The sequence below is a fragment of the Neofelis nebulosa genome, chromosome 1, assembly GCF_028018385.1.
Source record: "Neofelis nebulosa isolate mNeoNeb1 chromosome 1, mNeoNeb1.pri, whole genome shotgun sequence".
Taxonomy (NCBI): domain Eukaryota; kingdom Metazoa; phylum Chordata; class Mammalia; order Carnivora; family Felidae; genus Neofelis; species Neofelis nebulosa.
This window is the reverse complement of record NC_080782.1, coordinates 25460088-25485542: the sequence shown is the minus strand read 5'-3', so window position 1 is coordinate 25485542 and position 25455 is coordinate 25460088. Positions and strand designations below refer to the sequence as shown.

Sequence of the window (25455 nt, the reverse complement as noted above, 5' to 3'; positions counted from 1 at the left end):
ATTTATTTTAGAAAGTCAGTTCATAGGGAGTTTCTGACAGGGCTATGAATAAAGAGTATGAAGGTACTTTTTTTTTTCTTCCTTAAACAAGTTATAGTTTAAGAACAAATGATAGATTCTAAAATAGTCCCTATTGTTACTAAAGTATTAAGCTATTAATATTGCTAGAGCCACTTTTTAAAATCCTGCATGTAATAGAGCATACTGGATGCTTTTTGTACCAAAACAAGTCAATTTAACATTTAAAGGGAGACGCAACTCTGTATTCCAAATTGAAATGTCATTATAATTGAGTGAAATAGCCCTCATGGAGCAATAAAGAACATAGGAAGCCAGTGTTTTAAGCCTTTGTGAAACCTTCAGCTTAAATGGCTGTCAGATGTTATTACTGAATTACTTAGGATATTTAAAAAAAAAAAATCAATAGTTTTGAAAAATGTAACCTCAATAATGTTCATATTTGAGGATTTGATTTTTTTATATTTGTTTTTATAGAGATTTGTGATGATTTTATGTTTGTGAATTTTCTCCTGATGGGGAAGTTATCTACAGATGTTCCATGTCCCCCATTTTGTCCTACACATACAAATGAGTGTGCATCTTGATTTATATCTGTAGCAGATGGCATGTATTTTAAGTCTTTTTCTCAAATCTTAAAATATCTTTGTTTTGGCCTTTATCTTTTGTTGGCAATTTCAGCAACTTCTTTACTTTCTTCCTCCTTCCAGTCTTGCCTTACACTAGTCCCCTCACTCCCAGCTACTCCCTGTCCCCTTCTCCCATCGTACCTGCTGTCCCCCCCCCCCCCCGCAAATCTATGCTGTGTTCCTGGTTTCCTGAATTATGTGCAGGTTTACACCATGTGCTTTTCATTGCATCGTTTTTTGTTTAGATTCGTTTCTCTTTTTAAACTGCTTCTTTCTCCCACTTGTCTACTTAGTAAGCTTATCTTATATTTCCAGTACCGAGTGCAGTGCTGGCAAGCGCAGTATTTAATAAATATTTGTTAACAGAATAAAATGAATAAGTGATTCAATGAAAAAGCAGAGTCTGAACATGATCTTACAAATGGGAAGGCCGAGATTCAGAATTCATCTTAGTGTGTCTTTATGAAACTGAGCAGTGCTTAGTAATACATGGTCTTTCTGTTTCACCATTTTCAAGTGCACACACCAGGCCATTCTGACTCATTTGACATCTCCATATTGGTTCACATCTATTAGGTGTAATGTGTGAGAGACGGGGGTGAACCGTTGAATTTTTTCTTGAGTAATGATACTGTGAAAGTCTAATCAGCCACAGGCAGCCAGACACAAACCTGTAGGCTCACAAAACAGAGTTATTGAATCCATGTAGTGAGGGAGGCGGGAGGGCTGGTGCTGGTGGATTGTAAGGAGGAGCCAGGGAAGCAGGGATCAGTTCTTGGTTGGTAGTCTTTTCTGAAGCTGAGTTAGAAGAAGCCATGGGTTGGGGTGCCTGGGTGCCTCAGTTGATTGAATGACCACCTCTTGGTTTTGGCTCAGGTCATGATCCCATGGTGGTGGGATTGAGCCCCTCGTCAGGTACTGCACTGAGTGTGGAGCCTGCTTGAGATTCATTCTCTCTCTCTCTCTCTCTCTCCCCCTCCCTCCCTCCCCCATCCCCCTCTCCCCCTCCCCCTCTCTCCCCCACCTCTCTCTCTCTCTCTCTCTCTCTCTCTCTCTCTCTCTCTCTCTCTCTCTTTCAAAAAAAAAAAAAAAAGGCAGCCACGGATTAATTTGGGATTGGGTGCTGTCAGGAGCTAAGGGCAAGTTAACATAGTGTCCCCAGTAATGTTTATTCAGAGGAGAAGACATAGCAAAGCAGGTTAGAGGGCAACATCGGCAGAAAAGCAGTGGTCCCTCAAAGAGGGTGTCTTTTCTGGCATTTTACAGCGGCTGTAAGACCTTGAGGGAAACATAGTTTCCTGCCATCTTTGCAGTAGGCTTGATGTCTGTCGTCCCCCCTAGCCCTGTTGACAGCGGGACTGTTTCTGCATTCTCAGCCTGGTCTGATGTTCATTCACTCTTTCATCCCAGACTGTTTTTCCTGGCTCCATGTTTTCATCTTTGTGTAGCCCTTCATGGTTTCTCAATACATTCAGATCCATTGTTGCAATCTGATCGTCCCAATGGCTTCTTGGAAAGATAGGGAGAGATTACTATGTAATCTTTCATATTCTCCTATTCCCTTCCCACCCCCTTTTTGTCTTTACGTGTCTGTCCCAATATCTCCTTCCCTGGCCTTTCTCTGGAGCCCCAGAGATTGGGATGTCTTTTCAAATTGCCCCTGGGCTACTTCATGTGGGTACATACCTCGTTTCAACATTTTTAGTGTTTGAACTCATCACCTTAATACTAAAACGTATTTCACCTCTTTTATTTTTATCATCTAAACCGAAAACCTTACGATCTTCTTTCGTCCTGAAGCTTTTTCCTTCCCATCTCTATGAGTTGCAGACTCTTCTATCAGTTCTGTCCCTAGTATGTCTTTTTTTTTTTTTTAATGTTTATTTATTTTGAGAGAGAGAGTGTGTGCAAAGGCATGATTGGGGGTGGGACAAAGAGAGAGGGAGAGAAAGAATCCCAAGCTGGCCCCGCACTGTTAGCGTGCAGCCCTATGCGAGGCTCAATCTCATGAACCATGAGATCATGACCTGAACTGAAATCGAGAGTGGGATGCTTAACTGACTGAGCCACCCAGGCACCCCTGTGTCTAATATGGCTTGAATTGGTTCCTGTTTGGTTTAATGTTTGCCCTCCTCATTTCTCACATGAAGTATTTAACCATTCCAGTCTATCATTCACACTACATTTAGAGTTGTCTTCTTTTTAGTGTATGGATTTGACTATTTTCTTTCTTGCTTAAGATCTTTGATTTCTTTACTGTCTGCCAAGGCCTATATTATACAACAGAGCATTTAATAGTTTTCATATCTAATTCCCATCTATTTTTTGTTTCTTTTCTTCTCCCCCTTTGTGCCATTCTAGGAATTCCCTTTTTTAATTAAAAATTTCTTTTAGACTTGATTTTTTAGAGCAGTTTTAGGCTCACAGACATATTGAGAGTAAAAATTTCCCATACTCCCCCTCCTCCCCCACACGTTCCTAGCCTCTCCCATTTTATCAACATCACCCATCAGAGTGGTACATTTATTACAGTTGATGAACCTACATTGATACATCATCATCTCTCAAGGTCCCGTAGTTTACCTTAGGGTTCACTCTTGGTATTATACATTCTGTGGGTTTGGACAAATGTGTAATGCCATGTATCCATTATAATACCATATGGAGTATTTTCACTGTCCTAAAATCCTATGTTCTACCTATTAGGAGTTACCTTTTTGTGCCTGTTTTCTTTGAGACATATTATTTATGCATATACGGTGCCCTGCTTTTGATTGCCACTCTCTGCTGATTTGCCAAATTCCTCATGTCATTCAGGATATATCCGAAGAGTTAGCTCTTCTTTGAAGCTTTATCTGATACCCCCAAGCAGAATTTTCCTTGCATTGATTTATATCACTATTATAGAACTGATCTCAGTTCATTAAATTATACTTATTTACCTTCATTTTCCCCCACTAGGCTCCTTTGAGGACAGGAATAGTGTCTCATTTGTTTTAGTAAGCTAATACATAATAGGTATTTGATAAAAATATGTTGCTAAACAACAAGCGTTGGTGAGGATGTGGAGAAAAATTCTCTTGTACTGTTGGTCAGAATGAAAACTGGTACATCCATTCTGGAAAACAGTATGGAGGTTCCTCAGAAAATTAAAAATAGAATTACCCTACAGTCCACTAATTACACTACTGGGTGTTTACCCAAAAAATACAAAAACACTAATTGTAAAAGATACATGCACCCCTATCTTTTTTTTAATGGGTAAGGACAGATTTTAATCAGTAATATACTATTGTGATAAGAAAGAAGGTCTAGTGTGAACTGATCCAACTTTGATTTGGACAGAATGACTGGGCATTTTAAATAGAGTCAGGGAAGTGAAAATGACAAAGGAGGGATCAGTGTAAATCATGTACTTTTATGTTTATTGCATTATTTTATGTTTATTGCATTATTGCATATGTTATTGCATTATTTACAATAGCCAAACTATGGAAGCAGCCCAAGTGTCTATTGATAGATGAATGGATAAAGACACACACACACACACACACACACACACACGCACACAAAGAGAAGAATATTACTCAGCCATAAAAAAGAATGAAATCTTGCCATTTGCAATGATGGATGGAGCTAAAGAGTATAATGCTAAGCAAAATAAGTCAGAGAAAGACATATACCATAAGATCTCACTTATATGTGGAATTTAAGAAACAAAACAAATGAGCAAAGGAAAAACAAAAAGATAAACTGAGAAACAGACTCTTAACTATAGAGAACAAACTGATGGTTACCAGAGGTGAGTAAAGGGATGGGTCAAATAGGTGATGAAGATTGAAGAGTACACTTAGCACGATGAACAAAATAAAAAAAAATGTTGCATTAATAAATGTCTCAGCAGTCAGTGAGCATTTTCTGGAACACACTGAAGGAAGAGGTTTTTGCCTTGAATAGATGGTAGAGCTAGAATTCCAGTCTGGAGTTTTTATTTTACAGGCTATTTTCTCTCACACCAAGGGATGGCAGAACCTGATCTCTGAGTAGGGTAGATGAAAGGAAATGGAGGCAGTGGAAATAATTTAGGTGTGAGGTGTTAAGTGGTTATACATCTAAGACATCTCAGGAGAAATCACAGTGTCACTGAGTGAAAAACAGGAGAAAGGGGGGAAAGAGGAATTAGAATTAAGTTCCTGAGAGTTTCGAATATTGGAGACGAGAGTCGGTTAGAAGAGCTAGCTGTTGATTGTTACTGTTGATATGATCAACATTAGTAGTAGCATCTTCTGTGTGCCAGCACTGGGCCTGTTGCTTTGAGGAGGAAAAAAGCATGAGAGAACGTGAGAAAGTTGTAAGAAGGGAGTGACATTCTGCGTAATTCGTGGTACAGAGAACTCAAGGGAAAAGTTATTGGTTAAGAGAAGCTCTCTAAAGTGCCTTAAAACAGTTTGATATTTAAGCTTTCTTTTTTTTTAAATATTGGCAACAAAACACAAACCCAAAACCTCTTAAGTGTATTTTACTGGGATGCAAGTTGCCCAAAAAAACACTGAATATTTTATTTCACATGGTCATCATGTGTGTCACAGTGATACTAAATTTTCCTATTCTTCTCTGCCCCCCCCCCCCCCCCCCAGTTTTTAAAAAATATTTTCCCCTCTTTTTAAAAATCTTTTGTTACTTGTTTGAAAAACCTAACATCAAGGCCAGAAAGTAGATTCAGTCAGAGGCTCCCTAGAGTCTAAAACTGAAGGAAAAACGCTTTAATCCTGAGGAAGTTCTAATTATAACTGCCTCTAGATTTAGCTCAGTGGATAAAATAATGTACTGGGCTTCTCCGTAAAATCCACTCATTTCCATATTTCAAGAGAACATTTGTAGTGACCCACAGTAAAAGTGTGGTCTTATAGATCTGAGAGTTTAGGCACTAGATATGGATGTTTTCCACTCCATCTTAAAGCAGCTCAAATGATAATGAACGAGTGCCTAAAATAAAAGACATCTGAGATGAGTTTTAATTACAAAAGGCACAGCTGATGCACATTTCTAGGGAATGATAAACTAAAAAATATGATTAAAACAGCAGCTTAATCCCATGTATTAGATTAAGCAAATGTGTAACTGACTTTTAAAAGGTATCTTTGACTTCTGGGGGTGGAGGTGGCTCTTTTCCTCCCCAGCTTAATAGGCTAATTAGAGTCACTACAGGCGGTTTGAGTGGTGAATACACTTTAAAAAAATTAGTTTGCTAGCACTATTGAATTTGCAATAAGTGGAGTCAGCATCTGAAATAGTTCACTATTTCAAATAATGGCATTTTATTTAGTACTCCAGAGTGTGTTAAATGGCTCCCTCGAGCATTAAAGGCATCACTCTGTTTTCCAGGACCTACGTGAAGTCTGGCTCAATTATCCTCTCCACCCACTCCAAGTAAGTGTGACCTTCCTGTCTGCAGTGAGCTTTAGAAATGTGGGGGTTCACGTTATTTTAGCTTGCCTGTTTCCCCTCCTGCTTTTATAAACCTTTGATTCCCTTCAGTGGCACTATGACTTTAGGCTGGGTGTTAGGCAGAATTGGAAAACTTTGGAACAAATAGTAAAATGAACCCATTTGTGTTACATTTGTGCTCTGGGATGGGGTGGGGAAAGCCCTGGGAGTCGTCTTCCTTCAAATCAGGAGGATCTCCTTGTGTGGTTGTGGTTTGGTGCCCTCTCTCCCCCAAAAAAGTGATATTCAAAGCTTAATGTGTTGATTGCAGTATATCTTCCTGCATGCTATTGTAGAGAAAGTAATATGGAGTCAAGTCTGGGCTTAGTAAAAAGAACAAATACTAAATGAACCTTGTTAAATTGTAACCTACTTTGGATCTTGGAAATTGAAGGCTTTGACTCAAACTGCATAAAACATTGTAAATTAAAATTTTAGTACAATGTGATGACTTTTTGCTCAAGATTTTGGTATTTAAAAGATGTGTGTATGGTAACCCTCTTTTTCCCAGTTTAAAAATTCTTTGTATTTGCTTGTATTTCTATTTTACTTAGAGATATACAAATGTATGTATACATGTATGTATATACCTACATACTTTTATATATGCATGTGTGTATATGTACATTATACATATATAAGAATAATCACTAGTGGCTGAACTTTCATGAGAGGCTTTATGGTATGGTAATAAATGGCATTAATTCAAAGAACTTCAGAAACATGACTATGAAATTGTCCAAAGTTGTTGAAAATGTTCACTTTAATTATGCTTTTCGTGTTTGCTCTCTGCCAGTTGTTAAAGGCTCATTGTTATGTGGAGCCACCTGCCTAGTGGTATGATAATCTCCAGTGTAAGCTGAATCTAGTTTTAGTGGTGTTCATTTACCAAAATAGGTGGTCCCTAGAAGACACACAGAGGTCATGTTCCTCTAATACAGTGGTTCTCAGAGGGCAGTTCCCAGACCAGCAGCAACTGTGTCTCTTTCTCCTGGGAACTTGCTTGACAGGCAGACTCTCAGTCCTTTCTCCAGACGTACTGAATCAGAAACTCGGGGGGTAGAGCTCAGCCATCTGGATGTAATAAGCCCTGCAAGAGCTCCGATGAACATGAGAGTTTGAGAAGCACTGTGTTACTAGATATACATATTCTCCACCAGCAGCCTTCCTTTAGCCTCTTCCTTGGGGAGTTAGTATAATACTTGGGATTTTGAACTATCTGTGTACAGTACTTGGCCTTGAAATTTGATAGAAGATTGGAAAATATTTTTTGAGCCTTCTTTAAATATTAGGTTTGTTTGCCATTCTAAGGGTTGAGAAAGAAGCTTCCATGTTTTATTGGCATTTCAGAAATTTCTGCCCATAGGAGAAGGAATTTTATAAAACACTATCCTAGAATTGATAATTACTTTTGTAATCAAACACTGCACATAGTTTTTTATTTATTTTCTTCTCATGCAGCTACAAGAGCCAAATACTGATCGACAACTTATTGAGACTTCTCCAGTTCTACAGAAACTTACTGAGTTTGAAGAAGCAATTGGAGTAATTTTTACTCATGTTCGACTTCTGGCAAGAGCATTCACATTGAGAACTGTGGGATTTAACCATCTGACCCTGTAAGTTAGAATTGCTCGTGTAATCCCAGTGTGACCATTTAGACAGGAAGTCCCAAACCTTTGCTGCATGCCTTTCAAAGGAATTGGGATTTCAAACATATTTCCAGGAAGGTCACATCAGGAGATGATGAGTAGCCAGACACTGGGATATGTTCCAATACAATATTTTTGGTTTCGTTGTCGTGCATCTTATTTCTTCGTAGAGTAGAAGAGAAGCATGAAGGAAGTAAAAATTTTATCTGTAAAGGGATAGATATTAAGTATTTTAGGCTTTGCAGGCCATGTGGTCTCTGTTTCAGTGATTCAGCTCTGCTCTAGTAGCATAAAAGCAGCCATAGAGAAAATGTAAATGAATGAGCGTGGCTGTGTCCCAATTAAATTTGCAAAAACAGACCAAGGGCTGAAATTGGCCCTCCACCCTAGCTCTAGATGAGTGATTTGGAGATAAGCTAATGTAATAATTAGGAAAATAACCAAAATGTTATTTTTTTGCATGTTGTTTTTCATTCTGTTTTTGGCTTCTCTCCCCCAAATCAAATATTCACAGCTATCTTTAAAGTGTAAAGATTTAAGATTCTTGTCATAGATGTTTTTTTTAGTGTCCTTAAACTGGATTCCAGATAGAGTATATATTTCAATAAAGAAGTAAAGATTTAACAAAAATCTTTTCTGGACCTTTTTGCTTTATTTCGTCTGAATGGGGGTTTTCTGTGCAGATAACAATCTGTACTATATTTTTCAGTTGATATTCCTTAACCTCTGACCAGACACCATTTACCAATCTTTATTTTAGCAGTTTTGTAATCCTAAAATGGTGCTCACTTTCTTCTTCAAGACCCAATCTATATTGACTCAGATCTCTCCTCAATTGAGAAGCCTTAGGGACTTGTATTTAATTTTGTGCTTTAAAGCAAGGTGAATACATTGCCTTTTACAATCATGTCTTTTTAAAAATTCTGTTTCTTTTTTTAATAATACAAATGCCTATTGATCTCTTCTGCATTGATGTTGTTTTTTCCAGAGGCCACAATCAGAGGATGGAATTCCTAGGTGATTCCATAATGCAACTGGTAGCCACTGAGTACTTGTTTATTCATTTCCCAGATCATCATGAAGGACACTTAACTGTGAGTTTGTGTTAAATCATTCCCTCCAGTAAGATTGCTATATAATAAAGTGAAGATTGGAAGAGCCAGATATATATTTCTGTAATTGATTACTTAATTCTTGGTGACGTTAGCATAGTATATGGCTTTGTTCATTTCGTTATGCAAATTGTATACAAAGCAGTTTACGAGAAGAACTCATTTTATACGTCTTCATTAATGGTTACCTACTCTGTGCAAGACATTGAGCTAGGCTTCATGGGAAGAGCAAATATTAGTTGACACCAATCTATCCATAAGGAGTTTAAAAACTGGTAGCAGCAATGAAAAATGTAAGGCAATAACTGCAAATTGTCTTTCTCTTTCTGTGTGTGTGTGTGTGTGTGTGTGTATGTGTGTATACGTGATGTATATGTGTGTTATATGTGTATGCATACCCATACATGTGCACTATGAAAAATAGAAGTAAGTAATTGTAACTAAATGCAGGAAAGAACCATATGAAATATTATGAAGAGCATAGGTAAACTGCTGCACTTGTGCTGTTTAGGAAAAGATAAGCTTCCTTGTATCTGTGATTTCTAAGAAGGCTTTGTGGATATGATGATCTTTGAGCCTTTAAATACGAATAGGATTGGGCCATTAGGAGTTAGTGGGAAGAAATTTCTGTGCAAAGACATGCCACAACATGGGCGTACTGAAATAAGGGCACAACCTGAAAAACCAGAAGATAGAGACACAGTAGGGAATGAGTTTGGCTGGATCCAGGGTGGAGTTGAAAGGGACATAGGCAAGGTTTGATTTAATGAACAAAGTGAAACAGCCCCCATTTCTCTCATTTTTATTTTATTTTATAAAATTGTATTGAGCTTTTTTATTTGTTGCATACTGTTTTTACTCTATGAAACTGATCAATAATATAGCTGGAATGGTGAACAAAGCATATCTGGAAGCCCCTCTAGAGTTGGGCATTGAGAAAACAAATATATTCCTGGGCCAAGAAAAACAGTAGTATGCTCTAAGATATTTTGTTAGTGTAGATTTTCTTCTTTATTATATTGAAGAAATAATAAGTCTTTCATAGTTTGCATCTCAACAATTTTTATGCATGTTTTGCTTTGAATAGAATTGGATCTTATCTTTGCGACTGTGAACACTGGAAATAGTTTATGTGAGACACAAATATTGGAATTAGGGAGAATATGGTGATTTAACTGTGTTTAGATATAATTTCTCAGTGAAATTTCTAAGCCTAACAAAATGTGGTCTTTTATTCACTCACTCAGTGAGCATTGTGTTCTTACTATGCCCCATGTACTATTATATGGGAAATCAGCAATACACTTCTTTTAAATTTAACTTAAGGGGCTCCTGGGTTGCTTACTTGGTTAAGCATCTGACTCTTGGTTTTGGCTCAGGTCATCAGCTCACGGTTTGTGAGTTTGAGCCCTGCATCAGGCTCTCTGCTATCAATGCAGAGCCCACTTCTGAGCTTCTGTCTCCCTCTCTCTGCCCCTCCCCCACTCATGCTTACACGCTCACTCTCTCTCTCAAAATAAATATATAAACATATAAAAAATAACAGTCTGATGACCATTTGAAGTTAACTACTTTTGGATGGACAAGGAAGTATTTTCCTCTTGAATTAATATTAAATTCTGAAGAACATAGGAGTATTTAGCAGAAATAAACTAGTGTTTAGTGTCTTGTTCTACATTAGGGAGTCAATAACTGCTTGTTCAGTGTCTTCCATTAGGGAATAGACTTCATAGCTGTCAGAGTATCTGGTCGGTCTGAGAAATTACCAAACCAAGCCAAATGGCTTGAAGTAGTAATTCATTTTTTGGCCACATAGAGGCCAAAATGTAGAAAATGTATGACTTCAACACACGCATTTACCCTTGTATTCCTGCAGAATTAACTGTGAACTCTTGGGTTTTGTGGCAGTGGGATGCTATAGACCAGTTTACTGCTTCCTATCTTGGTCATTGCACACATGTACACATTGAACATATGATAAAACCAAAACTCAGAAAGGCACAAGTCCTGCCCAAGGTCTAGATGAAGGTAAAACCAGAACTAAAGACTCCAGTTTTATGTTCTTTCCCGAAGTGCTTCAGTGCCATAACTATAGTTTTATCCAAAGTGTGTTTATCAGCCTTGCTGTCTTAAAATTAGAGAATTTTTGAATAGCTTATTAGAAAGATGTTAAATGACAAAATTATGATATGACGGTTTTATTAACTATATTCACAGAAAGCTTTGGTAGAAATCGATAGGACTGACAGATCTGCTGGCAAAACAAAGATGATCTGTCATCAGTTGAGTACATATTTTAAAAGATATTAACTCTCATCAGTGCTGCTGCAGTTGCTCCCCCCCCCCCCCGCCCCTGCTTGAAACACTGCCCTTTGCTGGCTTCTGTGACACTGCATTTCCTGGTTTTCCTCTCACCTCCTTAGCCATACTCTGTTAGCCTCCTGTGCAGCTGATGGATATTCCAGCATCTGAAAGGCTCCCTCCCAGGCCATGTCTCTTCTCATGAGAGTCTCTCCCAGACAGTCTTTTCTGTGTCCACACCATCAGGTCCCCCCTAGGGGCAGTGATGTCCACAGGGACCTCTTTCGTCCTATTTTTTTGGTTTTTTTGGTCTAAGCTGTTGTGGCTGCCCTCTCAGCGTCTCCACATGTCCAAGACAGAATGTGTGGTCTTCTTGCACCTGGGTCCTCTTCTAGTATTTGCTGAGTAACCGAATGGCAGCATCAGCCAGCTGGTGTTGCAAGTCAGGAACCTAGGGATCATCTTTGATTCCTCCCTCCACCCATTTGCCTATATTCTAGACCAATCACGAGTCCTGATGTCGTTACTTCCTGAGTAGCCACCTCGTCTTCATCACTTAAATTCTCTCAACCAGCCTGTCACCTGGACCACTGTAGCAACTTCTGCATCACTAGCAAAATGGTATAGGAATATGCTTGACAAAGAAAACCCCATTAGAAGAGGTGGCATTTATTAAATTGCAAAGGATACAATCTTTTTTTTTTTTTTTTTTTTTTAACATTTATTCATTTTTGAGAGACAGAGCATGAGCAGGGGAGGAGCAGAAAGAGGGGGAGACAGAATCCAAAGCAGGCTCCGAGCTCCCAGCTGCCAGCACAGAGCCCAGTGTGGGGCTCCAACCCACGAACCGTGAGGTCATGACCTGAGCCGAAGTCAGATGCCTAACTGACTGAGCCACCCAGGTGCCCCACAAAGGATATGATCTTAAGGGTGTGTTTATACCAAGCACTAGGCGGTGCAGCATGTACAGATTTCCCTGAGATGTTCACAGCTGTCTGCAGAACTGGCCTTTGCAGCTGTGTGCTCCCCCACGGTGCGTGTTGTCTCAGAGGAAATCCTTCAGTCAGCCCAGGTTTCAGGCCTGTTGACAGTGTCATAGCTTCCTTATCCTGTATCCTTCCTGTATCCACTCCTGCCCCCACTCAGTGATGCATTCTCATGCTGTAGCGGTGGCTGGCGTCTTTTCACAGCAGACCTCCTGTGACCGTGCTTGCTGTTCATCTTCAGTTCACTTTGGTCATTTCTGTTATCTCCCCAGCCTCTAAATGTTGGAGTGCCCCTGTTCTCAGACCTCCTCTCTTTTCTCTTGGTTTCTTTTCTGAGTAATCTCATAGCTTTGAATACTTCTGCCTGTACCTCTCCCCCTAACTCCACTCAGGTCTTTATATCTCCAAATACACTTGACTACCTAGATGTAAAGATATACTGGAATCCCTAGTTGGATTTCTCTTAGGCCATCTCCATGGCCAAAACAAAACTGATTTTTCACCCCAAAACCTGCTTTTCTCTAGCTGTGCTCCATATCAGTAAGGACTGTTTCATTCTGTATTTGCTCAGGGGGAAAACCTTGAAGTCATCCATAACTGTCCTCTTTTCTTCATGCTATACCTATTAGCCACTAGCGTCCTGTTGATTTTACTTTAAAATTCTGTCCAGAACGTGACTACTTTTTACCAGCTCAACTGTTAACTCCCTGGACCAGGCTACTAATACCTTTTCCCTAAATTATAACCATAGCCTCCCAACTGGTCCATCCCCCCTCTCGCTCCCCACCGCCCCCCGCCCCCCAGCCCTCGGTCTGTGTTTAGCACATCATCTACAGGGACTGTTTTATTTATTTTTTTTTTTAATTTTTTTTTTCAACGTTTTTTATTTATTTTTGGGACAGAGAGAGACAGAGCATGAACGGGGGAGGGGCAGAGAGAGAGGGAGACACAGAATCGGAAACAGGCTCCAGGCTCTGAGCCATCGGCCCAGAGCCTGACGCGGGGCTCGAACTCACAGACCGCGAGATCGTGACCTGGCTGAAGTCGGACGCTTAACCGACTGCGCCACCCAGGCGCCCCTACAGGGACTGTTTTAAAAGGAAGTCAGATTACAACCTCCTTGTTACCTACAAGACCCTATGACCTGCCTCTCTGATGCTGTCTCTGTCTCTCCTAGACTCTTCACATTGGCTTCTGTGCCATTCTGCAGGACACTAAGCAAGCCTTTGCCTCAGGGTCTTTGCACATGCTGTGGCTAAATCCCCCATCTGCTTCAGGTCTTGGTTCAAATGCTATCTTACTAGTGATGCCTTTAACTTATAGTGACCTCTTCCCCTTGTCCCTAGTCCCTGTCTCCCAGCCTGAAACCTCATTTCCAACCCTAACCGTAACCCTAACCCTAACCCTAACCCTAATCCTTGGCATTTTCTATGTATTTTACTTGTTTACTGTCTTCTCTCATCAGAGTATAAACTCCTTGAGGGCAAGAGTTTTTGTCTGTTTTCTTCATTCCTGATTCCCTGGGTCCTTGGGAGTTGGTATATCATTGTTCTGCAAATATGCTCAATGAATGATTGTCATATCCCAGTCCAGCGGTTTTTGTTTATTCTTTGGATAGTAACTAAAGAGTAAGCAAGGCCCAGGGTGCCTGCCCAGCTGTCCACCTCATGTCACATATTCTTCTTTTCATTGTGCACCTCTATGCTGGCCTGTTTTGTGTTCCTCCAAGCCCCCTCCTGCCATCAGGCTTTGCATGTACTGTTCTTGTTCTGGAGAATATTCTGCTTCCAGCCCTTATTCCCATCTGCGTGGTCTCTCCTACTCTTCCCTTAGATGTCAGTTCTGGCTTGACTTCTGGATGCAAGGAGAGCCTTCCTGGATGCCCTCCTGCCCACTCAGAATTCCACGTTCTTTTCTTTCCTGGCACTTTTTTTCAGTTTGCCTGTCCCACTAGCCTGGAAGTTCTGGGAGAGCATGTTTTTATTTATCACTGTGTGCCCAAGCCATACGGTAGGCTTTCCATACATATTTGATGAGTAAATAAAAGAGAGTTTTGTGGGCAGCTAAGTTGTACAGAGAGGGAAGTAGCAGTGGCACTGGAGGGAAAAGTGGCATGTTGTCTTATGTGTAAAGAAGGAGGCTGAAAACTTATTTATGAATGTCTAAAGATTAAAATTCGTTTAAAATTTTGTTGAAGATTACTTGCTACAGTTGCATTTGTATGAGGGAAATAGCAAATTATTCATTATTGGATTAAAGAACATACAACTACATTAATTTACACTGGGAGGCATTCATTAGCTTTGAACCATTTCTTTGTACACTTGTTTTACAGAGAAGAAGGACAGCTGAGCAAATGAAATGGGAAGTTTTGGATGCTGATGGGGAAAAACATAGTGTTGTAGGAGTTGGATATTCAAAAAGTCCTGCGTGGGAAGGAATATCAGGCATATATAGTTGTACTAGGATGACTGAGTCATTTCATAGACTGAAGTATTTGTTTTTCAGGGTAGGGATTAGGTAAGTAGTGAGAGGGTAACAAAGAGCATTAACTCAGACCAGATGCCTGTCTTGTCCCACTTGCAAGTTTCAAACCTGCATGTTGTTCTTCCCTCTAGATCATTCCTCCCTCTTAGCCTTTCCTCTGTGCTCCTGAGCTAAAAATAGTGGTTAACCCCATACCTACTATGTGCAAGGTACTGTGCTCATTTGTGTGTGTCAGTGAGGTGAATGTGCAGAAAATTCTGTTTGCTTTTAGAGGAATGCTTTGCAATAATGAGAAAGCAAGGATTACAAATAAAAAGTTTGAGAAACAGTGATCTAATCCCTCTCTGCTGCCTCCAGACAGCACTAAACATAAATCATTTGGACAAACACGGATCTTATGTACAAGATCTCTTTGAGAGGATAGATTCCACAGCCTCCTATTTGAGAATTTCTCTGTCACTGACATAATTTGCCTCTTTGTATCTGACCTGCATTTTGCCTGCTAGCATTTGTGTACCTTTTCTTTAGTTATCATAGGAAATGGAGACCATCTGGCTACCACTCTTGGTAAAATAGACCTGTGTGGCACATCACTGTCACTTTTAATAATATATTCTGCGTTCACCCATGCTCTTATATTAAAGCCCGTAAAATAATAAATCACAGTCTACTTATTTTACACTAGGTGGCCCTCTTTGGTTGCTCATGTCCCACAGCTGTCGCTTCCTCTTTAGAATCGAGAGTGAATAGAGAAGTTGAAGGAAGAATGCCAATATGTTTCTTTGTTTGTTTTAAAGCAGTAAACCTTTTTCCTATTAAAAGTTAAGTTTAATTATGAAAGACTGCTGTGCTGAGATAATAAAAAACATCCTGGATTCTCAAAATCAGAATTCAAGGTGTGTGATATTTATACTGGGCCTGCCATTGCATCAGGAACTCAGCCATCTTCTCAGCTTCACAGAGAGTCCTAACTCCATCTTCATTTTTTCTCTTGATCTCAAGTATAATTTGTGGGGCACCTGGGTGGCTCAGTTGGTTGGTTAAGCATCTGACTCTTGATCTTGGCTCAGGTCATGATCTGTGGTTTGTGAGTTCGAGCCCCAAGTCAGGCTCTGTGATGACAGCGTGGAGCCTGCCTGGGATTCTCTCTCCCTCTGCCCCTCCCCTGCTGGCTTACAGGTGCACACACGCTCGTTCTCTCTCAAGATAAATAAACTTAAAAATTTTTTTCAAGTAAAATTTTGTCTTTTGTGGGTGGGGTTTAAAGAAATAGTTTTTAAGGGCAGCCTAGCACTTGCTAAAATGGAAAGCTTTGAAGACAATAAGTAGACAGGTATCTAGAACAACTGTGTTGAAGAAAAATCCAGAGGAATTTCTAGAACTTTATAGAACCCTTTTCTTGTAACCAAAGAGTGAGCTTATCTTTCCTAATAATGATGATGCTACTGTGGGTAATAATAGCGGCTAACACAAATTTCTTGTGTGTTTATTGCATGTCAGCCATTGCACTGTGATTCATTACAACCATGTGCAGTAGGTACTACTTGCTCCATTTAATATATTTTTTTTAACGTTTATTCATTTTTGAGAGACAGAGCATGAGCAGGGAAGGGGCAGAGACAGGGAGACACAGAATCCGAAGCAGGCTCCAGGCTCCGAGCTGTCAGCACAGAGCCCGACGCAGGGCTCGAACTCACGAGCCGTGAGATCATGACCTGAGCTGAAGTCGGACGCCCAACCGACTGAGCCACCCAGGTGCCTCCTTGCTCCATTTTATAGATGAGGAAACAAACTCAGAGAGATGTAGTAATTTATACAGGGTCACTGAGCCAGGAAGTGGTAGGGCCACAGTTGGAACCCAGGAAACTTGGTGCCAAATGTTTTGCTTTTCACTACCACATCTAATGCAAGGCATTGTTCACAAAACACTCTAATAACTGTCTCAAGCTTAATTGGGTATTTAATATAATTTTCTAGCATTCTACTAAAAAATAAAAAGCAGATATTTCCTCTTTGTAAAATAATGATCTATAGCATCGATGTTGGCAGGTTTTCCAACCTCGTATCTTGCCCCATTCAAATCTGTTCATCAGAACAGTCTTTCTAAAATCAAAAAATTACCTTGCCCCTGTTCCCATTTGACACTTTTTGGGATTCCTCCTCCCCTACAGGAAAGTACAGACTTCCTTATATGACCTGCAAGACTTCCCCAGAGACCAGCTGGCCTCACCTGCATCAGTGCTTCCCGACTCCGCTCTGGAAGCTCTGACCTCTCCTCCAGTCCCACCCAGTGATCACCTTGCTGTGTCATGGTGCCTTGTTTTGCCAAAGCTGTTCCCTCTTCCTGGAAAACCCTTTCCCAGCGTCTCAGTCTGTTCAGGCTGTTACAACAAAATACCACAGACTAGTGGTATTTTGAACCACTTATGAACAATAGAAATCTATTGCTCACGGTTCTGGAGACTGGAAGTCCAAGATCAGAGTGCCAGCATGGTGAAGTGAGGGCCCTCTTCCAGGTCACAGACTCCTCCTTGTGTTCTCACAGGGGAGAAGGGGCTACAGATCTCTCTGAGGCTTCTTTTATAAGCGCATTGATCCATCAGTGAGGGCTCCACCCTCATAACGTAATCACCTCACAGGCCCCACCTCCTAATGCCATCATCTTTAGGGGTTAGGATTTCAACATAGGAATTTTTAGGGGGCACGGACATTCAGACCGTAGCACCCACCCTCTGGCAGACTCTTTCCTTTGTTCAGTTCTGATTTTGTGTTTGTCAGAATCCACCTACGTGCACATGGCCAAGTTGTATCCCCAGAAATACTAATTCCTTGGTTCTTGGAAGGGGCCTGAGCACCAGTATCTCAGAAGCACCTTATGATTCTGATATAACAGCCAGGTCAGCGAGCCTCTGCAGTGTTTTTACTCAGGGGTCAGGTCCTCCAGGAGGCCTTTAGGCTGAGGTAGAAAGGAGTGCCTCCATGCACCGTGACCTCTGTGCTGTCCCAGCAGCTACCACAGTGCATCACAATGGCCAGTTCGCGTGGCTTCCCTGGATAGTAGCAGCAATGGTGTGTCAATCATCTTGGGGTCTTTAGCTGTCAGCATAGTGCCTGGCACAGAATTGGGCTCCACAGCTGTTAACACTGAACTGCCATAACTCCAGGTGGTTTTCTGCCTTGTGACCCCATCTTGATTCCACTTGTTGGCAAACGGCATGATTCATTCTGAAGTAGGGTTCAGCAGAGGCCAAGGATACAAGCTATCATTTAAAGAACTGCCATTCAGACTTTGTGGTTTAGGTAAAGAGAAAGTCCTTCTCATCTTCTAAATTTAAATTGACTCTAAAAATATGGATGGTTTATAGCTTCCTTCTTCCACACTGAGTTCTGGTTTAGGCTCTTAGTTTTGGCAAGAACTTGAAGATCACTTTCTGCTGGCCACCCTACTGCTTCAAGACCTGTCAGGGCGTATGTTAGGTGAAACCAGAAGCACTTGTTAGCATCCTCACTATTTTCCTCCTTATCCATCAGACAGCATTACTGTATAATAGTGAAGAATGAGCCCTGACTCTGGAAGGCAGCCGTGGCAGTCTGGTAACCTGAGATGTATGGTGTTTTGTGTATGCTCATGTGTTCATTAGGCTTGTTGATTTTGAGGCCTGAAATCTCCGTATAGGCAACCTAAATTAGAGTTTTGTCTTCTCACCAAAGCATATACTGAGAGAGAACCCAACTTGCTCAGCACAACCGTATTCTCAAAATAGCCCTTCTATTCCCCACTGTCCTCTACTTTGAGAACTGCCTCCCCTCCACCTCCCAACTGGGAATCCAAATGAAAAAAGATCTCTCTCTTCCAGTTCAGTTATTCTGTAATTACAAGATATTAGGCTAGTGGGCTTCTATTGGTTGGGTCTTTTATTAACATTATATGGTAAACCTTTTTAATTTTGAGCTTCTCTGTGGATATTAATTTTAATGAAACATTTACTATATTGAGAAAAAAGATAGAGTTGGGGGAAATAGGAGGAGGAAGGGGGCAGAGACAGGCAAAGAATAATAGTCTGTAACTCAGCAGCAAGCATGGCTTATGAAGATCAAGTTGTATTTCTACTTCATGCATCACTGTCAGGCAAATTAAGAACATATTGTTTCTTATTTATCTATTGTCAAGGATGCAATCTCAGGCATTGAGAATAAATCTTGATTTTCATAAGCTCAGTTGACACTGTGGAGCCACAGAGCATAAAACTTGCATCTAATAAAGTGCGATGTGGAATGGTAGGGGTGTGATACTAGCACAGCCCACAGCTGCTTCCTGCTCCTTGGCCCTGGTGTCACCGGTTTTCCTTAGCAGGAAGGGATTGTTGTAATAGACCAAGAATTTGTTCTAGCTGTTGTAAGAAGAGTTCTAGCTTTAGGTATGTTATTCCCCGAAATCTTAGATTTGGGGATAATAATTACTTTCAGCTTCTGTTTGGTCCATCTTGGCTTCTACCTGCTTCCCTAGCCACCCTCCCCACCTTCCTCTAGTGAGTGGTTAGTGAATGCTGAAATCCTAAACCATGCTTGTTTTATGGGCACCTCTGTGAAGGGTTTGTTGTATAATTTTCATGCACTGTTTAATGTTATTGCTTAGGATGGTGCTTAGAGGACTCTTTGCTGACTAAAATTTCTGCTAGAATTTTTGTTTTGAATTCTTGAAGTTGAAATATGAAAGTCATATTTTAATATAATTAGAGACAGTCTCAATTTGATAAACTATAACTCAGGATATATTGTATACATTTTTAAAATAATAAAAGTAAAAATATAAATAAATAATTGAAAGATTTTTAAATAATACTTACTAAAACATTACTTCCCCAAATCCTGTAATATATAATTTAACATCAGTGCTGTGAAATGTGAAGTTTATTTTAGGCTTCTAAAAATACTCCCTTAAAACTAATGTACAGTGACAGAAAGCAGGTCAAGTTTGCCTGGTAGGTGGTGCATTGGACTGATTGATTGCAGAGGGGCACGTGGAACCTATTTCAGGTGACAGAAATGTAGAATGTTGTCAAAACTCATCTAACTATACTTAAAATGGGTACATTTTACTGTCTGTAAACTATGCTGCAGTGAAGTTGACTTAAAATTTTTTTAATACTCCTTCACTTAGTAGCATTACATTTAATGGATGCTGTGCTCTTTAATCATAGTACAGTATCCTCCCCCCCAACATAGCTTACTGCTACTAAACTAAATAAACTGTTTAAATTGTCAGGTAAAATCCAGGAGCAGAGTAAGCTATTAAGGGGAAGCTAGAAGCATATGGAGTTTGTCACGGCAGCCTGGGGATAGCAGTTGAGGACTTCAACCATTGCTTACCTTGGTGCCCCTGCCTGCGAAGGGGTCTCAGGCTAGTTGGGCCCAACACAGGAGCAGGAGAGAGACCACAGTGAGATGGTTTCTAAACGTATCTCACTTTCTTTTGGCCAGTTGTTGCGAAGCTCTTTGGTGAATAACAGAACTCAAGCCAAGGTAGCAGAGGAGCTGGGCATGCAGGAATATGCCATCACCAATGACAAGACCAAGAGACCTGTGGCCCTTAGGACCAAGACCTTGGCAGACCTTTTGGAATGTGAGTCTTAGGAATAGAGCTTTTCTCTTAACCTGCAGATTCAGAGTTTAAATCAGATGCACCCACATTTATCTTACTGCTCATTATTATTATGTTCTAACGAAAGAAACCTCTCTTCCATTTTAATTTTTATTTATGTATTTCTCCAAAGTTAATTAGAAGGAGGATAATTTGGAATTAAGATAAGTGAATAATGAATTTTATATTCAGTCTTTGTTCAGTGGTATCACCCCCATCCCTGCCCCTACACCCCTCCATTCTACTGTTCAGCCATCACATTCTTTGTGTGAAACAGTAGCAGAGTGTGGAGATGGGTAATAGTGAATCACAGCTTTTTTTTGCCACCCAGCAGCCTTCATATAGCGGCATAGAAGAAAGAAGGGTAATTTATTCACTAAATACTAAAACTATTATCTGTTGTTTTGAATGAGCTCAAAGCTCTACGGACAAATGTTGTCATCTTTGGCAGTTTCTGATATGGTCTGGAAGCATCATAAATAATCCTATTATAGCTAACTAAAGGATTTTACACATCATTTTATTGTTTCTGATACTACTTTAAAATAAGTGGACCAATCACTGGGCCTTGGACCTTTTTTTTTTTTTTTTAAATATTATAGTATTCTTGACAGTTGGAATTATATACATATATTAAAAAGTCTACCATGCAAAACCAGCTCATTTACAAAGTGCAAAGGCAGTCTAAGGAACTTAAAAGAACTTTTTCAACTAAAGAAAAGTAACTTAAAGATTAAAATTACAAAAAAAATTGAGTAATCAGTTTTACTGGAATTTTTTTTTTTCCTCAATGAAAGCTACTTTTATACCTTCCTTTAAAAACTCACTGTTTCTTTACTTGGTTACAGTACCTTTTAATGAAGTTATCTTTGGGGTCACCATTTATTAATCCAAAGTTTGATATATTGTTGTATTGTCATTAAGCCCAGTATTAAGTTTTTTTCTGGGCAGATTGAGTCTATAAATTATTTCATTTCTGTTCATGAAAGGTAACATAGACCATTGTAAATGGCTAGTCTTCTCAGGATTGGTGTTGAGGATGGCAGGCCCCAAGAATGTGCTCATTCTGATGTCCTATCTGATCTTCAGGTTTTCTTCTGATTTGTTATTAACACAGTTGTGTTCCCAGATACCATTTTTTCCCTGCCATATAGTAGCATTTTGTGTATCATTTTAACTATTTATTTAGCCTTTAACCAAATGTAATTTGGTCTTTGTACCCTCTGATTTTTGCATTTTAGTCACATCTATACTATTGCTTCTAATACCAGTGATGAAGGGTGATTCTTGTTTTAAGAAAGAGGATATGATAATTCTAAAAAATAGTGTCTGGCAGTTGAAAACCTCATTACAACATTTCTTAAAAGTCTGGGTCTCCTGATCTTTCTGGGGAATGGCGATAACATTGTGGTTTTATTTTTTAATGTTCTCCTTCTCAGCCTTTATTGCCGCGCTGTACATTGATAAGGATTTGGAATATGTTCATACTTTCATGAATGTTTGCTTCTTTCCACGATTAAAAGTAAGCTCATATAAAATATATATTAGTTCTATGCTTTACGCTCGGTGATTCCAGAGCCCATTACTAAATACTTTCTGGGGACTTGCTGCAGGAGTTTATTTTGAATCAGGACTGGAATGACCCTAAATCCCAGCTTCAGCAGTGCTGTTTGACACTCAGGACAGAAGGAAAGGAGCCAGACATTCCTCTGTACAAGTAAGTACTCGTTCCTGCAGGCGTTGGATGCTCCGGGGTGATCATGACAAGGGTCCTGCACTGGGACTTCTTTACACTGACTCTGGGCCCAACACGGAGTCTCTCTGGGCATCTCCGTGTTTTCGTTCTAAGTAAAGTAGGTCACCTTTGATTATCGGTGCTTTGTTTGTTTTCTTTCTTGTAACCTCTGCGGGGCCATGCATCTAGATTAGAAGGTTGTGCTTCTTTCTCACGGTATTTGGGTGTCGGTCCCCACTCCGCTTTGAAGCCCTGTTGGCCTTTGTCCCTGTTGCCTGACAGCTATGCACTCTGTCGGGCAGTCGCTGTGAGAAACAGGCGACTCTTCACTGCCACTGCGTTATTCACGTTTGGAGTTTTTCTTCTTAGAATGTGTGTCACACACTGCTGTGTAATTTTGAATATCTTTAGTGACAAATCGTTATCCTTTGAATGGTAGCCAAAAGTCATTCAGAAAGAATGCAGATCACTACACACAAGATACTGGTTTTGATGAAAACAGGAGATTTGACTCTGACGTAGAGTAATTATCTTGAGACTCTCATACATTGATTCAGAAGGTGTTTTCAAAGAAGAATTGCAAAAGGGGAGAATTATCAAAATAGGTGGATTGCCTCCCCAGGTATTACGTGGGTGTATGTTTTGAAGGATGTTTAAAAATCGAATTTCAGTACTGGTTTACCTCCTGTCCGTGGACACACATGGTTGCAAGCACGCACGTTGGTGCGAATGTTCCATATGGAATAAAAACCCCTCTCTGTGGGCTCTCTCAGACTTCAAAAGGAGAAACACCAGAGTGGCAGGGGGAATTTTAATCCTTTCTTATGTCTTTATTTAATAGTCACAACACGTTACAGGCTTTTTCGCTAAAAGAACTGAGGCCAAGAGAAGTTTGAGTCACCCCACAGCAAGCCACTATAAATTGTCCCAAGAAGCTGTCACCGCCAAACAATGTTTCCTTTCCTTGTTGGGAAAAATCCCCAAATGTTTAGAAATAGCACTTTAATATGTACCTAATAAGCATAATGAATATCCAAACCATATTACATGAAAGGCTGAAGCTATTTCCTCATCAAAGTGATAATTAAGGTTCAATAAATAAAATGAAGACGATAAACTCGTAGCCCAGGCCTGATTACTATAATAAGTGCCACCTTGAAGAAGCCATCCGTGTGCTTTCATCCCACAGAGTGTAGAAACACAAAGGAAATGACTGCTCCCTTCTCATAAATCCCCCGGATGCAAGTACATAGTGATCTTGTTCTTTTTCATCAAGATGATGGGGTTGTTTTACATATTTTTTTCAAGATTACTGTGTTCATTCCATTATCTTTGTTGGCTACTTTCAATTTCCCTTTTCCATAAAGTTATCGGTTTTACTGCGTTAGAAATCTGCACCATGTCATTAAAACCCAGAGTACCTGGCATTTTGTGTTTTGGCAGTTGTGTTGTATAATTGGCATCATAGCAAACCTCTGAAATGATCTCAGGTGTTTCAGAAATTAAATACATCTTCTGATCTTTTAGATAAGATACCAGACATTGGGAAGAATTCATAAAGGATGAAACCATACAGATGTGGCTTGAGGTGTATTGCCCAGATACTTATCATTTTCAGTTGTGATTAGCACTGAAGAACAGTGAACAGACTGAAATAGTTACCTTTTCACTGCTGAAAGTTTGTTAGTTTTATGATACTTGGAGTATACACACTTAGAAATTGTTCAAAATATCTTACACTTTGGTGCTAGCCTTTAGATACTGTTTATAATGCTTTGGGGAAAAAAAATATGAAAATCCAGTGTAGAATTTTAAAAAATTTCCTACTTTAAAGCTCTCTCTATATTTGTTAGGTTAGCAAATAAACTTACTCCTTGAATTTTCTTGTTATTTTTACCTTTCTCTGAGTGGTAAGTACATGTTTTTTCCTAGAGTTATATATTACCAGTAACAATTAAATAACACTGTACCCTAATTAAAGTTCCTTTTTTTCCTTTCAGGACTCTGCAGACAGTAGGACCCTCCCATGCTAGAACCTACACTGTGGCAGTGTACTTCAAGGGAGAAAGAATAGGCTGCGGGAAAGGACCAAGGTACGAGAGAAGATACTTTTAATTTCTTTGAATGAACATCCTGTGTGTCTGCGAAGTCCTTACTTGGTACTTCCAAGCTCTCTGCAGTCTGTCTTTCTAAACTCCGATTATAGAATGTTAAAGGGTAATAGCAAAGTGAATCCCAAGGATTAGTGTCCCCACCGAGCTCAGCCCCAAACTTGAGATTGGCCTTGGACAGTGCGAATACCGTTGGATAAGGGACTTTGGCTACCTTGAGAAAGCCACATTACCTGGTGCGCAGGTAAGTTGTGTCCAGTTTTAGTTACCCAACATTGCTGGGTACCCAACATTGTTGCAAGTATTTTATGGGACACATCGTGCATGATAACAGCCATTAGACATTTGATTTCTTATCGTTATTCATTTGAGCTTTGTTGGAAATGCTTACATCTCTCAGGTAAAAAGAGTTATGTATATTATCATCTTTCTTTGAACCACCTAATTTATATCTTAAATTGAGAAGTGATTAGAAGTCTGTCTATACATATATTTTTTTCTCTTTGCTTCTTTAAACTTCATGCTAAGGATGTTTAAACTTAAGTAAGAAATACTTCAGACCTAATATGGAAGGCATTTTATTACAGTATTAAGTATTAAAGATGGGGAACAAATAACTTAAATAGGCTTTGTGCAAATAAATAATGTTCCTGCACGCCCTTGTGTATATTCCTGACTTGTACAATTCAGTATGTGACAGAAGTAATCTGATAAAATTTTATGCAGTGAACATGAAAATCAGCCTGAACAATTTGTAGCCGTAGCTCGTGTGTCTGAAAAAAATCTTTAAACTGCACCTTACCTTTATTTTATTTAATAGTATTCAGCAAGCGGAAATGGGAGCAGCAATGGATGCACTTGAAAAATGTAAGCCTGTCCCTTTTTCTATAATTGTATGTTCATAATGTATATTTTATAGAGAGAAAATGAGGAAATGTAAAAATGGTAAGTACTGATAAAATGTGATCTTCTTTTCTTCATAATTATTCTCCACATAGAGTGTAGTAGAATATAAGATATGTATAAAATGGGTGAAGAATTTTTTTTTTAAGTATTTCCAAATGCTTTTTGATTTTCATTTTCCTTCTTTGTGTGGAGTTCCACTCTTGACCCAGGGAGCCCGTGTGAACAACCTAGTGTATTTTTTTCTGCATATTTCTCTATATTTCTAAAATCTCATATAAGTGAAAGTTTTTTCTTTTTAGTTTTTGGCCACTGTTTTAGTAGAATGATACATTTACATACTTTTCTGCATCTTTCTGTTCTTACTCAGTAACATATCATGGGCAGCTCTAT

The 25455-nt window shown here is 39.6% G+C and overlaps 1 protein-coding gene across 7 annotated transcripts in view; it reads left to right on the top strand.

Annotated features, from left to right (window-relative positions):
- DROSHA (drosha ribonuclease III) overlaps window positions 1-25455 on the top strand; it is a 125727-nt gene that overhangs the window by 96564 nt on the left and 3708 nt on the right. For all 7 annotated transcript variants that reach the window (XM_058716500.1, XM_058716509.1, XM_058716491.1 and 4 more), the window contains 8 exons: window positions 6033-6077; window positions 7596-7753; window positions 8775-8880; window positions 20154-20295; window positions 21753-21835; window positions 21927-22030; window positions 24049-24141; window positions 24980-25026. In XM_058716500.1, coding sequence (XP_058572483.1) covers window positions 6033-6077; window positions 7596-7753; window positions 8775-8880; window positions 20154-20295; window positions 21753-21835; window positions 21927-22030; window positions 24049-24141; window positions 24980-25026 — 778 coding nt within the window. The remainder of the gene's footprint in view (window positions 1-6032; window positions 6078-7595; window positions 7754-8774; window positions 8881-20153; window positions 20296-21752; window positions 21836-21926; window positions 22031-24048; window positions 24142-24979; window positions 25027-25455) is intronic.